Source organism: Grus americana, chromosome 10, assembly GCF_028858705.1.
Source record: "Grus americana isolate bGruAme1 chromosome 10, bGruAme1.mat, whole genome shotgun sequence".
NCBI lineage: Eukaryota > Metazoa > Chordata > Aves > Gruiformes > Gruidae > Grus > Grus americana.
Genome location: NC_072861.1, coordinates 2,439,281 through 2,456,761, shown reverse-complemented (window position 1 = coordinate 2,456,761; position 17,481 = coordinate 2,439,281). Strand labels below are relative to the sequence as shown.

At 46.4% G+C, this 17,481-nt stretch overlaps 1 protein-coding gene across 2 annotated transcripts in view; it reads left to right on the top strand.

The window, feature by feature from the left end:
• HCN4 (hyperpolarization activated cyclic nucleotide gated potassium channel 4) overlaps positions 1–17,481 on the top strand; it is a 104,279-nt gene that overhangs the window by 25,925 nt on the left and 60,873 nt on the right. For both annotated transcript variants that reach the window (XM_054836834.1, XM_054836835.1), the window contains exon 2: positions 2,757–3,180. In XM_054836834.1, the coding sequence (XP_054692809.1) occupies positions 2,757–3,180 (424 nt within the window). The remainder of the gene's footprint in view (positions 1–2,756; positions 3,181–17,481) is intronic.

Below are 17,481 nucleotides of genomic sequence, written 5' to 3'. Positions count from 1 at the left end.
GACAATAATCTTGAGTCACTAGTACACCCTTGAGGAGAACCGTGGTTTAAGAAACACATGGCAATGAATTTTAGCACTTCTTCTGTGCTTGTCCACACTGTAAACCATGATTCTCTGTAGAAGATTCAGCAGTAATAGCAGACCGGGACTGAAAAGCATGTGTGAAGTGAATTTGAAGATCTTAGAACTGGAATAGCAAGAAATGCTGTAAATCAGGATGCAGGACAGCTGACGGTGGTATGATCACACTTGGCTGTAAGAGACTGGGGTAGCAGAAAGTGCTACAGTCAGGCAGAAAGCATTTTACTGGGGTTGTGTGTGTGGAAAATGTCTTAAACTGTGAGCCACCCTAGCCGCTGTTGTCATTGTCCCCAGTTCCCGCTAAGTACTGAAATCACCAGCCACCATAGAAGTAAGAGGCAGAAAAGTCCGAAGATCTCTGAAGAAAGCCACTTACCTTCACATCGCTGCATGTCTGGCCATGTCTGTCTCATGCCGTTAATTTGAAACTTGGGAAAAGTAATTTTCTTTGTGCATATCTCCTTCTGTATCCCCTAAGGCAAATTAAAGATGGCTGGGAGGTTATTTATTTTCGATAATAATATACACACTGCTTCCAGACTTCCTGCCATCGTGCGATTATCTAGATTAATTGACTAGGAAAGCTGCAGCATCATCTCAGGCCCTTAATAAGGAAGACCACAACATGGGTTTATACAGTATTAACGCATATTACTGTGTGACATGGCCTTGCTCTTAGAAGCATATGGACAAATGTCATTGCCGAGTGTCTACCAGCACCAACTGTACTTTTATACTAAGCGAAGGATTGCGTGCTACCTTGCCTGCAGGGGCATGGCACCTTGAGAGCGAGAAAGAGATAGTTAATTACATTTTTGGAAACCTCGTTAGTGGATAACTTTGCTCATACTGAAGTCAGTGCCCATCAGCCTCTGCTGAATGTTTCTGAGAATTGCTGGTGTGCTGCACCTTTGTGACTGTCTGTACATGCGTGACAGGTGGAATCTTAAATATGCTTTTAGGTGCTTTCAAGTGTTACGTTCTTAACGAGGAGAGAGAATCTATACAGAGAAGGCTTTTAAGGCATGTTCTGCCCTTTTTGTTTTCCTGCTGAGAGTTTAACAATTCGGTGTGGTTGCCTCACTATAGTGATACTGTTCTGCAGCAGCTCAGTCTGGTCCGAGGCCCAGGCTTAAGCTGAACAGCCCTTACCCAAGCTAAATTTTGAGGATCTTTAAGGCAAATCTATTTTTCCTAAAACACGTCAGTGATTTTGACTGTAAGCTGTCAGACAAAGAAGCAGCATGTGTGTGTCCTTCTTCAGCAAACCCAAGTTTCCTTCGTTACATCATTGTAAATCCAGAGTCACTCTGTTGACTTCACTGCTATTGAGATGATTGGTTTAAAGGAAGGCTCAATTCTCTCCCTTGTGTTAACTTGCTGTCGCTTTTTTTATGGTCTAGGAAGTTAAGCTTATTTGGTACTCAAGAGATTAATAATAATATAAATGCCGTGCTAATTTGTGTGACTGACTGGAAGCACCACTGCAGCTTTCTGAATGTTGCATCTTCCTTGGTTAAGCAACCAGACATGACAGTCACTTTGCTCTGTGTACTTTGCTCATTTCCTGCAACAAGTGCATCTTAATACAAGTTATTTATGATACCTCACAATATTGTAGTAGCCGCCCTGTAGTATGCAGTGTAGAGCTGATGAAAACTTGGCAGTGTGAAACCACAATACGCTGGCATCTCTACGTGTGACACGTTTGGAGGAGACTGGAGCACCACTGTGTCGGGCAGTGAGGCTCCTTTGTGAGACTCCTCAACAAAGAATGAGACCCAGAAAAGTTTTTAGTCCTTGCTCTGGGTGAGTTGTGGCAACACTGCGTGATTGTGTCTCTTTTACGCTAATACCTGGGGAAAATCTTAAAAAATCCCAAACAAATAAATTAGGAACTATATTCAGACTGTGTGTGCCTTCAGAACCAAAAAAGAATGTTACTGTAAGGCCCACTGAATAATATTGACTTGCCACTAAAGTGAAGATAAGCTTCTTGGAGACTGTGCTTCATGGAACAGTAGTTAAATGTTGTCGCTGCTTACTTTAGAAATGAAATAGATATTTCCAGACATGTGACTCCGATCTATATCGATCATTTTTGTACAGCACAGGAGTCTATAGAGTGTGGACTGAACTCCTAAAGTCCAGGCTCAGTGTAAGCTTGGCTCAGCAAGAAATCTAAACTGAACACTGTAGATCACGGCACGGTCTCTCCAGTTCCATCCCGATCCCAATGCTAGCTACTTTAAAGAAGGATCAGGCAGTAGGAGCAAGCCTGATGATTTTAACCTCAAATGGCTTTATTGGCACGCGAACTCTGAGGCCTTCCAAATGCTTGTTCTCTCTCTCTCTTTACCTAACAGTCGCTGTAGTAAACGCAAGTATCTCAGTCACTTCTTGGGTGGCTCTGAAGTCCCAGTCGAAGTTTTCAAGTGGGCATGTCCAGCCACGTACTCAGTTCCTTTCTGAACCTTCTAAGCCAGAAGATGAGTGTTCCTGTGATATTGAGTACTTAATTAGCAGCTTGTGCACTCTGAGTACATCAGGCAGACAAGCAGAGCATAGGGAATGAATGACAGTAGAGATGTATAAAGCACATTAGTTCTGTTGACCTGGACTCCCTGATCTCCCACTCTATAGCTGATCTCACATGTCTCTGTCTTGCTGTCCAGGTTTTACTGGGATTTGACCATGCTGCTCCTGATGGTAGGGAACCTGATCATCATCCCTGTGGGCATCACTTTCTTCAAGGATGAAAATACAACCCCATGGATTGTCTTCAATGTGGTTTCGGACACGTTCTTCCTCATCGACCTTGTCCTCAACTTCCGAACAGGCATTGTGGTGGAGGACAACACAGAGATCATCCTAGACCCACAGAGGATCAAGATGAAGTACCTGAAGAGCTGGTTTGTGGTGGATTTTATCTCCTCCATCCCCGTGGACTACATCTTCCTGATTGTTGAAACCCGCATTGATTCTGAGGTGTACAAGACAGCCCGGGCACTGCGCATCGTGCGCTTCACTAAGATCCTCAGCCTCCTGCGGCTTCTGCGGCTCTCCCGGCTCATCCGCTATATTCATCAGTGGGAGGAGGTGAGCAGAGGCTGTGATGCACTTGCATCCTAAATCTTTTCTCCACTTATGCTGGTATTACACAAAAGTGCTTTCTTTGAATGCCCATTCTCCTACTTCATCTCCGTGTGAATGCTAAAGAATTGGGTCTTGAGTCTAATGCTTCGCTTTTAGCAGGTTCCCGAGAGGGTCTTCAGCATATTGTTACTTAGTCATTTGAGACTGTTCTATCTGCTTCAGAATCATAATATATATAATCTGTGGAGATGATGTGTGGGCTGGGAGGAGAGTAAGTACAGGTGGACCTCCTGCAGAAGTGTGTAGTTAACAGAGCTGCCTGTGAGGGGAGCGGTTAGCCAGACAGCGGGGTCTTGCCCCCTCAGAGCCCCAAAATGTCCAGAAGCAGCTCAGAGGAAAGGTCTAGAGACTTTTGCCAGAACCTGTTGCATTTGTTTACCCAAGCATCTTCTTCTTTTACATGCTTACCTCTTGAATAAATGGCTCTTGCTTTCTAAATTCTCTGACACTGGGTTAAGGGGAAGAGGAAAGAAGAGCAATCTGCAGACAAATAGGGTCTGTTTAAAGACATAAAGGTCTGGTGAAAAGCAAGAGCCCCTCTACCCTTGGACCCTGTGCTGTTCCCAGGGGAATTCCAGTACGCAGGGTGAGTTGTCAGGCCTAATGTGAATGAAGCCACAACAAGGAGCTTGAAAATTAGTTATTTTTTTTCCTGTCTCTGTGCTCTCCAAAGCAGAGAGAAAGCTCCCTGCAGCTTTCCTCACATATCAGGAGCATATTTTCAGGACATGGAAAGCTGGTCAAGGCAATTTCAACTTCTTCCCCATACCTTCTCTTCTGCTTTGGAGCAGAGCCTGATGCAGAGCATGATCTGATGCAGAGTGTGCTCCTGGGAATGTGAAGGGAAAGCAGCCATGCAAGTTGTGGCTAGATTGCACCGAGCCGTCAGAACACTAATTCATGATAGAGCTGAACCGTTTCCTCCTCCCAGCATCGCAGACTCAGAGGGAGAGCACTGGTGCATGCTTTACAAATTTCAGGCTTCATCTTTGTGGTGTCGTAATTTGTGACTGCTTCACTTACAGCAGAGCATAATGCCGTGTTGAAGTCTAGGATGACATTGTGCAAGGTGCTGTACAGATGTATAGGGAGAGATGGCTGCAGCCCTGAAGAATTCCCTACTAGGTTAATTTTGCTTCATAGCACAGGCAGGCAGGAAGTGCATAGAGAGATGGAGATAAATAAAGCAGAAGCATCTTTCCCAGTGTGACTTAGTAAGTCAGAGACTGAGCAGAGCAATGAAATATCTCCAGGTCTCTTGTCTTGTCCCTTGGTTGCATTGCTTCTCTGTCCTCTAATCCGAGAAGGCTCAGGAAAGGCGAGTTGGTGACTTAGGCTGTTGTTTATGTAGCTCCTTCCTACAGATTTACAGGTAGCCACAGCAGTGCAGAGCTCCATGCTTGCTTGTCTCTGCTCCTTGACTTCCTTTCCATGAGGTGGATGAAGAGGATTTAAGTATATTTGCTGTTGATTGTACTGAATTTGTTTTAAAAAATAATGAAATGAAAGCAAAGCAGCGCCCTTTCCCTGTCTTGCTTCTCATACGGCTTCACTGAGCAGCCATTTCTAGTTTCAGGCTGGTAATACAAATAGGTGGGGCGTTTTGCCCTTTTGCTGCCTGCCATGGGTACCGGGGGACAGCACAACCAGGCGCACTCTAGACCCCCCCTGAAGAACAGACTCCCTGGAGTGATGCAGTGCTGCAAGTGGAAGGGACAGATGGTGTTGGATTGCAGTTTGAGACTGCAATGCAGACTCTGTTATGCATTGCAGAGCCCAGCAGGGCAAACATGATAAGTCTTTTTTTCAAACAGGGCTCGACCCAAGCAGCAGTTTCCCAGAGAGAGTATGATACTAGGAGGTTTTCCACCTTCTCACACTGGGGAGGGAAACAGAGAGAAGGGGCGATCCCTCGTCGTTCGTGCAGTGCATGCACCGAGCAACAAGGAGACGGGGAAGAAAAGTGCTTCTTCATCTTTGCATGGGAGTAAATGGTTGTGCTTCCTGGAACCACACTGCCAGTTCTTCCTTCCTCTTCCTCTGAAGTGCCTATAGATGATCCATCTCTGAAAGTTTGCATTAATCTTCCTCACTGCACAGATCAGCAGTGGCGATCTGGAAGCATTAACTCCTGTCGGATGAGGCAGTGTTGGACTAGACTTACTCTGGGTGTACACAAGGGGCAGGTTGCTGCGCAGAGTTAGAGGAGGACTGTTAGGAGAGGGGGTTACTTAAGAATTCTGCTCTCCTTTGCTCCCCCACACTATCCCACTGTATGTCTCATCTGCTAGGTAGTACCTTTCTCTCATAGGCTCTTTGTATATGACTAGATCAGCTAAAAAAGACTTGTGAGTAGGGCACGCTGATCCATTGGAGAAGGGTATGTGTGCAAACTACAGGAATGTGTATAGGGCAGTCTGAGGCAGAGTTAGTAGAGGTGGATGGACTAGTCAGAGAGGCAGCGTGCTGTGTTGTGTCTGCGTAGAGCATCCCTGCTCGCCTGCACTGAGCTTATGCAGTGACTTTTGATGGAGCAGCCACTGCTGCCTTGCTTATAACTAGTGCTGAGACTCTGGGTCCTGCATGAGGAGGAGAGGGGGATCCAGCACACACAGAGATGTTAATCTACTTACTCTGCCTCCTAGATGAACATTACATCTGTGCTTTAGTGTAACTCTGAGTGAGTACCAGGGTAAGTGGTCACTTCCTGAGTTCACAGTGAGCCTCTCTGTTTCTTCCCCTGCAATTGTCCATGCTCTGCATGAATTTATCACTCACCCTGCAGTGAGGAGAGAGCAGCCTTCTCTAAGGCTGCAATGCTGTAAAACAGCCAGCCACTCATCAGTTCCAGATCAATGCTAGTCATGAGTCTGTGGGCTCGAGAGCCAGTGGTTTGAAGTGCTTGCACCATTCTGGCTCAGCAGCGGACTACTCTGACATCTTCCCCCAGATCTGAAACAAGTGCTTTGGGGACTACAGCTGGGCAAACAACCTAAAGAAAAAAGAAAAGAAAAAAAGAAGAAAAACAATCTAATGCACTCATGTTCACTGGAGTACAAAAATAAGCTTAATTCCAAATGTAGCAGTTTCATTTGCATTATCCATTTTGCATGAGTGGTCCAACGAATGAATTTACCAGTAGGGCAGAATATAAATAGAGTCTTTTTGAAGTGTCTGCCGTATCTACCCTGCAGTAGGAAGCTTGATTGCAATGTAGGAAGGCATACTCGCACTGGCTCGAGCCTAGCTTGCCTGAATATCGTATTATAAACTTCAGTGTCTGGTAGTTACCAAGTCTATAAGCAGAGATCCAGGAGGGCTGGCATAGTCTGTGGAGCTGTACTGCCAGGGCTGGAACGAACATGGGGGCTCCAGTCATGCTTTGGTCATACCCAGGGAAGCTGTCGTCGTTTCAGCCTTTGAACCACTTCCACAGCTCTTCAGGGTATCTGGGTTGGTCTGTGGTTCTTGACCATGTGAACCTGGAGGCACGTTGTCGCTCACGGAGTCAGGGAGTTGGGCCTTTACACTGTTGTTTCAGAGAAACTGTTCAGAGAAAGCAGACTCTGAACATGAACATCCTACAAACCTTATCCCAAGGTCACCCAGCAGAAAAAATAAAGCAGAATAATACCACATAACCCATATACTCAATCAAAATGAACCAATGCAGTTCAGATTGTGTTAGACAAAAAAAAAAAAATCTCTTTAGGTTTTCATGGGCAAAAATGATTGAATTTTTTTTTTTTCTAAGAGCAATTTGCTGAGCTTTCCCTGCTTTATGCACAGCATCTACCCCCGTGTTTGGTGCCAGGATGCAGTAACCTACATTTAAGATCAAACTATTTTCCCTTATGAGCAAGGAACATTTATTGGGACAACAGTAAAATCCTACTGCTATAAATTGGTTTCCAAATAGCACATAGGCTAAGGTAAACAAAGTATTTTGATTTCAGAATTTATGTGAGGGGTTATGATGGGAAGGAAAGGAACTAGTTGGTTTTGATATGTATCATAATGATAAAATTATCATAAGTGAGAGGATTTTTTCAGATTTTTGTCAGAAAAAAAAATAGTTTTCAATTTTGCAGCTGAAACCTGAAGAAAAGGACAATTTGGTGATTTTCAAACTATTACGTCAATGAAAACTTGAAAACCTTCCTGAATGCTGTCCTTGTCTTCCCTTGAGTTTCCATATTACATAGAAATTTTAGAATGGAGGGAATGCATCTTCTCAGATCTGTTACTGGTCATAGATTACATGCTCTGAAAGATGACATCACTTTAGGAAGATTCAGATATATTCAGAAAACTGATTGAAAAGCTAGAAGGACTAGGAGCGAGCTTCCAAAGACTATGAGAATATGGCTCCCAAATGATTTTCCTTTTGATTTGAACACCTAATTCCCTTAATTTCTTGTGACCTATTTGTAGCCTTCCTTAAATTAAATTAACATAACGTGGCTAGTGGCCTGGGGGATGTAATGTTAGGCCGAATGCATAACTGGATCCTGAGAGGGGAGGAGCTGGGCAAAATGATTGTTCTCCAGTAGCACAGCAGGGTCCCATTCCACGAGCAGTTCAAAATGGCTTAGCAGATTTTTTATCGATATGATTTGCAATTCTGTCATGTTAAATAGCAAGACAGACCCATGAGAGTAGCTCATTAAAACCTCTGGCCACCCTTGAGTAAAATCAGATTCAACAAACACTGTAATGTGGCAGGGAGGGGGAGAATGGGCTGGGTTTCCTCCTAAATTTGCATTACCTCATTTCTGAAGGCAGCATTATCAAGCATTTGTCTTTAATGTCATTATAGGAGCTTATTAGAACCATAATGCAAGTTACAGTAATTTGCATTCTCACTGCACAAAGTGACCCAAAACTTGAGCACTTTTTCCTTCTAGAGAAAATCCCGGCTGCACTTGAAATCGATGGCACAAAACTCTTGTTGACATATTAGAAGAAGGTTGTTCAAGATTTTACCACAGCCTTTTACATTGAACTGTTTTAACTTGTCTGGAGGGAGGACAGACAACAGAAGGAAACATGTTCTCCATTCCTGTGCAGACATTGCATTTTCCCTCGCTTGCCCGTGGGCAGCTAGTGATCCGTCCCCTGCCCTGTGCCATGTTACCTTTCAGGAGCAAGAAACCTAAAAAAGTTTTTTTGGTGGAGTTTGTCTTTAACAGGAAGTTCTACTGCTATAATGCAAATTAAGCTTCCCACCTGGGCAATGGGAATACAGTTTCAAAAAGAATATCATAAAAAAATGAGTTATAATGAATTATAAGGAGCCAGGCAAATATTTGAATAGCTGCGCAGCTACAGAGGTTGCCATAAAAAGGAAAAAGCCTTTTATGTTTTTACAGTCACCTTCTGGCAGTGCTTAATGTGTCTTCTGTCTACAGGATGTTATGATAGGGGGAATAGATGGCTTGAGGGCTTGGGATTAGGGCATGGAGCCATTTGTCTCTAGGGCAGTAGTTCAGATCCAGCATGTAGCAAGTGAAAGTCATTTGCTGTCTCGTGGATGGTTTTTCTCTGATCTGTTCTTAGTAGACAGGTGCCCGTGTGACAAAATCATCCAGGGGACTGGCCCTGGTAAGCCTCAGGCTCCCTGTGGTGGCAGCAATGGGGTTAAGTTCCCCCAGACATCTGAAGTGAAGTCCCCACTGAGCAGGGTGTAAGGCATGTTAATAAGAGGGTCTTGCCTGTACCCAGCCTCTGGTTCTTTGTGCCACAAGGGTCGTCAGTCTGAGCTTTTATGCTGGGATGGAATTGTAAAGTTTTTTTAAAAGAGATAGGCTGATCTCCTAATGATCTCTAATCACTGTGATAGCTGGTTGCTGCTCCAGCCTTTCATTTTCCTCTTCCCTCAGACTCCTCCTAGCCTACTCCTTACATGTCCCTTCACTGGACACTGTGATAAGTTTGCCTTTCGGGGAGCTCACGTCTCTGTATTTCTCTGCCAGCACCAGCTGCCTGAAGCTCAACGCCCATATTTTGCCAGCTGCCTGTCATTTTTCTTCAGGCCATTGTTTCTGGAGGGGGGTTTCTGGCAGGCTTTATTATTGCTTTTGTGTTACAATAACAGAGGGTCCTCAAAGGAGAAGTGCTAGAGTCTGGCACAAGGAGATTCCTCCTGCAATCAGTGTCATTTTCTAAGATTTAATACCATGGAGGCTTTGCGCTTTATTGATGAGGCATGCTCCGGCTGCAGCGATGTGGGGACCCTGGACCCTTGACCCTCAGCATATTGACACACCTTGCTGTGCTGCTGTCATATAGCACCACAACATGCTTATGGAAGGGGTTGTGACCTACGTGAAGTGCGTCTGTAACAGGGAGAGGGGTCTGGAGAACCCTGTACTCTGGCTGCAAAGCCATCGGACTCACAGAAAAATCCTGTGAGCTCAGGAAGCAGCAAGGGCAGTGCCCAGTTCCCTCAGATGTGTAGGAACAGAGATTCACGCCTCAATAGGGCTGTGCCCCCTAGAAAGAGCACTGTGAAGGCCAGCCTGAAGGGGCCGTACCCACCGTGGAGCGGGACTTGAGCACTTCAGGTTGTGTATATGCCCCTGCACAGTGTTCTGCATCGTCAGGGCTGAGCCTTGCATCTATAGATCATATGGTGTATACGTGATGTACGTATATATAGTACTGATGTTAAGAACAGCCAATACAGCTTTTGAAGCCATTCAGAGGGAGATTCCTGTTACCATTTGGGTGCTGATCCATTGCCAAATCTGTTTTTGACTTTTAGCAGTATGGGAGTCATGTTCTGCCAAATTCACCCAATACTTCAAGGCCAGTGTGTCTAAGGTACATTAGCCTTGGCAAGTGGTAGCAAATTAATTGCTCCTCTCGTTGAAGCTTTTTCCAGGAAGGCACTATTGATTGCATTCATATCAAGTGAAAAACTTTAATGAGGTAGCTGAAGAGAACAGCATTTTCTCACCTCACTTTTGTATTTAGCAAGACAGGGTTGGAAAGGAACATGCCGACTCCGTAAGTTGTGTGAATGAAGCAGGAGCTTGGCCCAAATAGGACCACGGGGGAAAAAAATCAAGTTGGTTAGTGGGAGAGGAAGAAGAGGGGATTTTGGAGTGTAAGAAGGAGCACAGTAGCATGGAGTTACTTGTTGCCAAGAGAGATTGAAGTCAGTTACTTCACCTCCTCGCAGAGCATCCTCATGTGCTCTGAGCCAGTCACTGGGCAAGGGCAAGTGCCAGATGGGGACCCAAACAGCTGCTCCTGCTGGAGTTGGAGCGAAAGGGAGAGCAAAGCTCTGCTAGCAGGAAGAGAAAAGTACCCTGCTCGCAGGGATAATTAAGGGTTTAGATTCTGGAAAAGAATCTGTAAGTGAACAGCTCTTTAGCTTTGCGTGTGGCTTCTTCTGTCTGGTTTGCTTTGCTTGTCTCCCCCCTTGAAGCTGGTGGGGACTCTGAGGCACCACTGGACACCAGAGGAATCCACCATGGTAGTGGGTACCCACCTAGTCCATTTCATTCTAGTGAGCGGATAGCGCTGGTGGGAGAGAACAACCAATTAGCAGTACACCTCTCTGTCTGTAGACACAACACCCTGTGGCAAGTGCTGTTGTGTTGTGGAGCTCAAGGCAGAGCAGAAGCCTGAATCCCTCTCCCAGACAAAGCTCACTAGGACAGAGTGCAGCGTTCAGACCTCAGCCTCCAGCACCACCGCTAGATAATAGTGTGAGTTGAAGAATTCATACGCGTTGCCTTGCAAACAAGGTAGCCGAAGGCAAACTCTTGCCTTTCAAAGGTGCTGTGCGCTAAGGAAGGGTGATAGGGCAATGTCAGCCATGCAGAAAGGTCAGGACCCATCCTGCCGGCGGGGCCGCACAAGGGCTCAGCTGGCTGGAAGGGCCTGACCCTGGCCAGGCTGGCTGGGGAAAGAAGGAACGCTCTTCCACAAGGCAGCAAAACCTGAGGCCCAGCTTTGGCTCAGAGCAATTCTCACTTCCACTCTAGAGAGAAAGTTGCCAGCCACAGTGCAAGACTCTCTGCAGCACACTGTGTGTGGGGAACCAGAGCTGGAAAGACCAAGCCCTGAGAACATGTTTGTTTTTCATCCTCTTTTCTTTTCGCCAGAAATATGCTAATGTAATGCAAAACAGCCTTACTTTCCCCACTAGTTTGAGGTGAAAGGAATAAGACAACTTTCTCAGGAAGGACGAGCTTCAATTCTGAGCAAGGCACAGAGAAGTGCGAAGGTTTAATGGGCAAGAGCCTTATTGATGAAGTTATTTTCTGAGCACTGCTGTGAAAAGAGCTGTTTCGAAGACAGTTTCAGGACATGTAATTATCCAGTTTGCCAGCTTAATGCATTCAACTTAACCTCATTTTTACGAAGCAGAAATCAATGTGGTAACTTTTTCAGGGCTGAGAGATGACATTTTATTCTTGTTTCTCTCATAAAGATGCATATTTTTAAGCTTCCTCTTCTACTTTGACTCCTCTCTCTCTCACAGTTTTGATTAAGCAGGAATACTCCAAGGGCTAGACAAAAGAGTGAGGCAATTTCCACATTCCCAGAGTTACATTAGAATGGAAAATGTTTCTGAAATCTCTCTGCAGTACATGGCAAAATTTCCCTTATTACCTTCTTGGAAAAGGACTTGGAAATACATCTGTGACTGCAGTACAAGAACCTTTTTATTCATTTCATTCCAGCACCACTTCACCAGGGAAGAATTCTAATGTCTTGTTGACGGTGCTGATCTTCACCCCAGTTTTTTGTTCCAAGGAGCGCATGTCCCCCGTTCTCTGCTCTTCCAGCGTCTGTCACCTTCTGTACTCCCACATGGTCAGGGATATTTTGGTAACTATTCCTCCCTTGTGTCTTCTCCCCTTCCTAAGCAAGAAGTCCTGCAAAGCAGCAGCTGCCAGAGCTGTGAGCTGGATAATGTCTGTCCAGAAGTTCCTCAACAAGAGCGTGCCATAAAATTGAAGAGAGTAGGGTAATTGCCCTGTTTTTGATTAATATGCCACCTCTCCTACCCCTGGCACTTCCTGAAGTGGGTTGCACCACACATATGGTATTTTAGTCTGGTGATACATGCAAAATCCTTGCAGATTAAGGATAAAACTTTACAATAAAAATCTTCAGCTCAGGCTTACTGTGCAGCCACCTTACCCATCGTGATTCTCTTATGTTCAAGACAGTAAAAGCGCTCTACTTTTTTGATTCTTTCAGGTAAATGTGAGTTGTTCCTCTCTCCCTAATCAGTGCCCTGCGACTGGGGTTTTTTATCGTAGAGGTTGAGAAGAACATTCATTGGGGCCTCTTGTTTCAAGTTTTCTGTAGTAGATTGATGGTGCAACAGTCCCAAAGAGCAGAGCAGCCCAAGCCTGCCCCAAGGCTCCCTGAGCAACTCAGCGCGTGACTCAGCAGTGCTGCCTTTGGATGCACTGCAGCATCGGAGGGACGGATGGTGGCAGCCGGCCACACACTGTGCAGTGCTGAGCTGGGTCAGCCGCAGAGGAGCCTGGACCATGCAGCACTCTCAGTTCTAACCTCAGTTGTTCTCTACATGATTTGGTTGGTCAAGGGCAGAATGCAAGGATATATGTTTGCATATACAGAGGGAAAGGGGAACGAAGACTGTGGGCTTTGGCTTTTTAATCTAAAGACAAACCTATTTTCCCTGACAGTGTAAAATGGCAATGGTGGCTCTATCTACCTTGGCAGAGCCATGTAGCAGGCAGTTCCCCGCTGAACCGCTGGTGGTTGTATCTTTGCCATTTGCTCATCCAGTATTTATGAGGGAGAAACCAGAAATCAGGGAGGGCCTGATCACAGGAAACATTCTGCCTTTCGTGACAGCTGGAAAAAGAGAGTGAGAGATGTGATCTGAAAACAGAACCACCAGAATTATTCTTCTAGCTTCCTTCTGGACTTAGGATAAGCTACCTGCCTGTAGTCCCACACTGTTCCTTTCCGTAAAATGAAGATAATAACATAGTCACCTCACAGTTCTTAAACAGCTGCAGTTCATTCACGCTGCTGAGGTGCCATGAGGCCTGACGTCTGCTCTGGCATAGACCCTGAGCAATCCCATTGAGATATGACATAAACGTATACATCTCTGCTAAGTCCCCTTTGGCAGGTGCTGCCTCCAGGGCTGGGGGGACACCGTTCCTACTCTTCTCTAGAAAGAGAGCCCTAACCCAATGTGGGACGTACATGTCTTTATCTTAGCCCACCCTATTGTCTCATGTGGCCTTTCATTATTCTGTGATGTAGGTAATATCTTCTCCCTTGACCTGTTGACTTGGTTGTGGTCATCAAGGTAGATGAGCACAGAAGAGGATGGTCTCATGGTTACTCTGTATCTTTGATCCCTGAGGGTTGGGAGAAGGTTGGGGAATGTGTTTCTCAAGTTTGGATCCAGCCAGGATGGCTCATCAAGAAAGGATGATAGTCTGTGCAGTGTATAAATGAGTTTGGAGTAGGAAGAGATGGGCTCGAGAGGAAAGCGTAAGTTAAGGAGTGAGTCAGGTATGGGCCAGGAGCTGAAGATGGCTGGAGGCAAATTGGGACTGATGTAACGCTAGTAGAGGAGAGAGCTGCAACAGCGAGCGCAGGGAGGGGAAGTCATTCCGCAAAACGCTCTCCAGTGCCGGGTGTGCACAGAGCCGTACCCCAGGGAGCAGGGAGCAACTGGGAGTCTGCCCTCACATAGGATCACTTTAGGTCTGGCTCCACTCTTGGGTGGTGGAGCCTGTGGAGGGTGAACTTTGAGAGAACCTCTCTCTGCGCTGGCAGTGACAAGCAATCAAACAAGCAGCAGCAGTGCTTCCTTGTAAACATTGGGAAGAAACTGTGAGGATAATGTCCCTTAAAGCAGCTGACAGGCCTGCTCTTCCTCAAGTCCCTGGAGGGGGTGGAGAGCAGTTAAGACGCAGCAGCTGTGTTTGGTTTTTTTCCTATTTATATATTTATTTTTTTTCACCCAGCAAACTGCCGGGTGTTAATTCCTCTTGATTTGCTGTGTCTCAGTGCAGCCCAGTTTGGAGAGGCTGTCCCTCGAATAGGGTTGATTAGACTCCTCTCCAGTATGCATCACCCAAACATCCACTAATTCCACTTTATCCTAACAGTGCGCATGGCTCTTCTGATGCTACAAAGAATTAAGCTGAAATTGTGTAGTTAATTATAAAAACTTGGTGCAGCCAAAGTACAGAGACCTCCGTCAAGGCCCAGCAGTGATTGCCAATGAAAGATCCTCAGCAGAGAAATAATTTCCAGTCGTCCTCTTGTCACCACCACCCAAAAAAGGTCCCATCTAGTGGGCCCAGCTCTAACTGATTTCTGCAAGTAGAAGGATGTACCTGGGGGAGATGAGACATATCAACATGACCATGTCACTAAGAAAGCTCCCCCCTTTCAGTGCTAGAGGGAGGCAACACCCTCCCCCCTAAATTCACCATACTTCTAAATCTTCCCTGAAAAATACAAGTGGTCGGTCAGGGGAATTGTGCCTCTGCTACACTGGGAAGTTGTTACAGCACATCTCAGAGGTCAGAAAAGCTCGGTAGCAGCCCTGACAAATGGCTTGACTGGCAGAGCCTTACCATGGCCCTTACGTGCCACAGGGATATCTGCAAAGACCATCTAGAGAAAGCTAGGGGGGCTCCAGGGGCTCCCTGCAGGCTGGCAATATCCCCCGCAGCTGGAGGGGGATATTCTTCTGGTGGGTTTGTGTAAATGTGTTGTAATGTACCGATGAACTTTGGGTATATCACGTGAGCGCAGCACTTCTTCACTCTCCCTATAGCTCCCTATATCTCTGTCTCTGTCTTGTGCTAGACCATTCATGGGAGATGCAAAGTGGAGCCAGTAATGAGTCATGGGGAACTTGTGCCGTGATCGCCTTCCTCTCTATTTCCATATTACTCTTTCATGCATAGAAAGGATAAAAAGAGCTGTCATTTGCATACAGGTGGAGAGAGGAAAAAAATATGTGTGGTTCCGGTTGTGCCTTCTCCAGCAAGCTTTTCCCCCTCCCCACAGGCCTGGCCTGCGGGTGAGCCTTGCTCCTCTGCGCTCGGAGCACTTCCACAAAGGTCTGTTCCATGCTAGGATGCGCAGGCATCTTACCAGCTGCTTTTTTCAGTTGGTAAATCACCTCAAGCTTGTAGGTATGAGGAAGGACAGAGAAGAATTTTTCCCTTTAGCTCTCCTCCCTCCAGACCTGAAAGACATGTGTGTATTTTGTCTTGAGCATAAGGCATATCCAGTCCGTTTCATTCTGGAATGTGAAAGAAATATGGAGGAATGCCAGCAGGGCGGGAGGAAAGCACAATGAGGAGAGCTTCTGTGAAATGAGACAGTAGAAACGAGGGCTGGGGAAGGCCTGCTGCATCATCTAGTCTGTCCCGGCACAGAATTGTCAGTTTGATCTTCAAGGGCTGTTGTCAGATGAGTTTTAAATGTGTCAAGCAGCAATACCTTGTCACTTTTTCTGAGATGTTCATCTTACAGCATTGTCTTGTATACTGTGCACGGGATTACTTGCTTTCCAACGCAGTAAATTGCTGTACTTAGCCGGGGTCTGACTGTGCTTTGGTCCACAGAGAACAAGCGGGCCAGACCGTGGAGAGCTGGTCTTTGCTGATGCCGAGGGGGAAGAGATTGGCTTCTCCAGCATGGAAAGCAAAAGGACAGATCTCTCTTGTATCCACTATGAGGGAGAGGGGTGAACATGTAGCAGCGAGCGTAGCAGATTGCAGCTTCGTGCTGCTTTGCTGCCTTAAACAGTGCATCCCATGAGTGCGTGTGGGTAGAGTGCAGCTATGTTTCAGGGGAACTTGAGGAATCCTTCCTGGAGCTTCTCTCATGACCCATGGCAATAATGTTGTTGGAGATGATGCAAGCATATGATGCTGCTGCTTCTCATAATATAGATTTTTGCCCCTCTCCTTTGCCCTCTTCAAGGTCATTTTAGCAGCTGGCAGGGAAGTAAGAATGCAGCCCATTTTAAGAAGATGGAAAAAAGCCCTTCAGTTTCCATCCTGGCTCGCTGTGAGTGCTGGGAATGCAGACGATGAGGTCTGGAGCCAGGCTGGAACATGTTCCTCTGGCTTTTACCCTCTACTTCCTCCCCCCTTCCCGAGGCACAGCATGCCGCAAGCTCCTACAGGAGATGGTTCCTTTAAAAGGAACCTTATCGCAAAGCACTCTCCCCTTATCTACAGCCTTCAGATGTGGACGTGCTGCACAGAGTGCTGACTGGGGACCTGCAGCAGCTGGCAGCAGCTTTCCATCTGCTGCTGAAAAGAGGAAGCTCTCTGGACCTGCCTCCCAGCCTGTCTGCAGCAGTGCATCCACTAAACCAGCCATGCACGGTCATGGGAGAGGCATCCCTCCTCCTTTTAAAGATTCACCAGCATTGCAGAAAAATGCATACGTAACTCTGCCGACTTTGCCATGGTCTGGATATCAGTAGCACCACGGAGGGGGGGGGACCTTACATGTCAGAGCAGGATCATACCTCCACTGAATACCCACGGGCCCTGGCGAGATTTGCGTAGCCCCTGTGGAGGCTTGTACTGCGGCTTCTTCCCTGCTCTTTGTATTCACGCAAACTGGGCTACAAGTGCTGTGCAGCAAGCTCCTGAGGGTGAAAACACTCTGCCATTTCCTTGCCTGATAAATGTTGCCCCAGCCTGAGCGATTGCCAGCTGCAGGATGTGCTGCTCGTTCCAGCCTTTCCTTCCTACCTCTGCAGCCTCTGGCCAGCAGCAGCAGACGGAGGGGGAAGCAGCCTCAGAGCCCAGCATTTGACCCTCATCAGCTAATGGGGATGAGGGAAGGGAGAAGAGCCAGTGCTACAATCAGTCATTTGAGTGAAGCAGGGCCTGTTTTGATTAGCTAGCGATTTTTCTGGTCATTGGGAGGAAAAGTTGCCTGCATATGTTCCCTTCTTCCTAGGACATCACCCCAAAACGTCCTGTACTGTTTTGGAAGGGGGGAGAAACTATTCCGTGGAGAATTCTTTCAAACAGAAAAGGGGGAAGAAGATATTTCCACAGTGATTGAAGTGGAAAGACCAAGCTAAAAGGGACAGAGCATATTTTGTTCCAGACAAGGCATGAGGGTTGGGCATCAGCACCCCACACAGTGGCTTCTTGTTCCCATCACTTGTTTGCAGATGGTCAAAGCTTACCCTGACAGCTAACAACCAGCTCCTTGCCTCTGAGGTTGGCAGTTCAC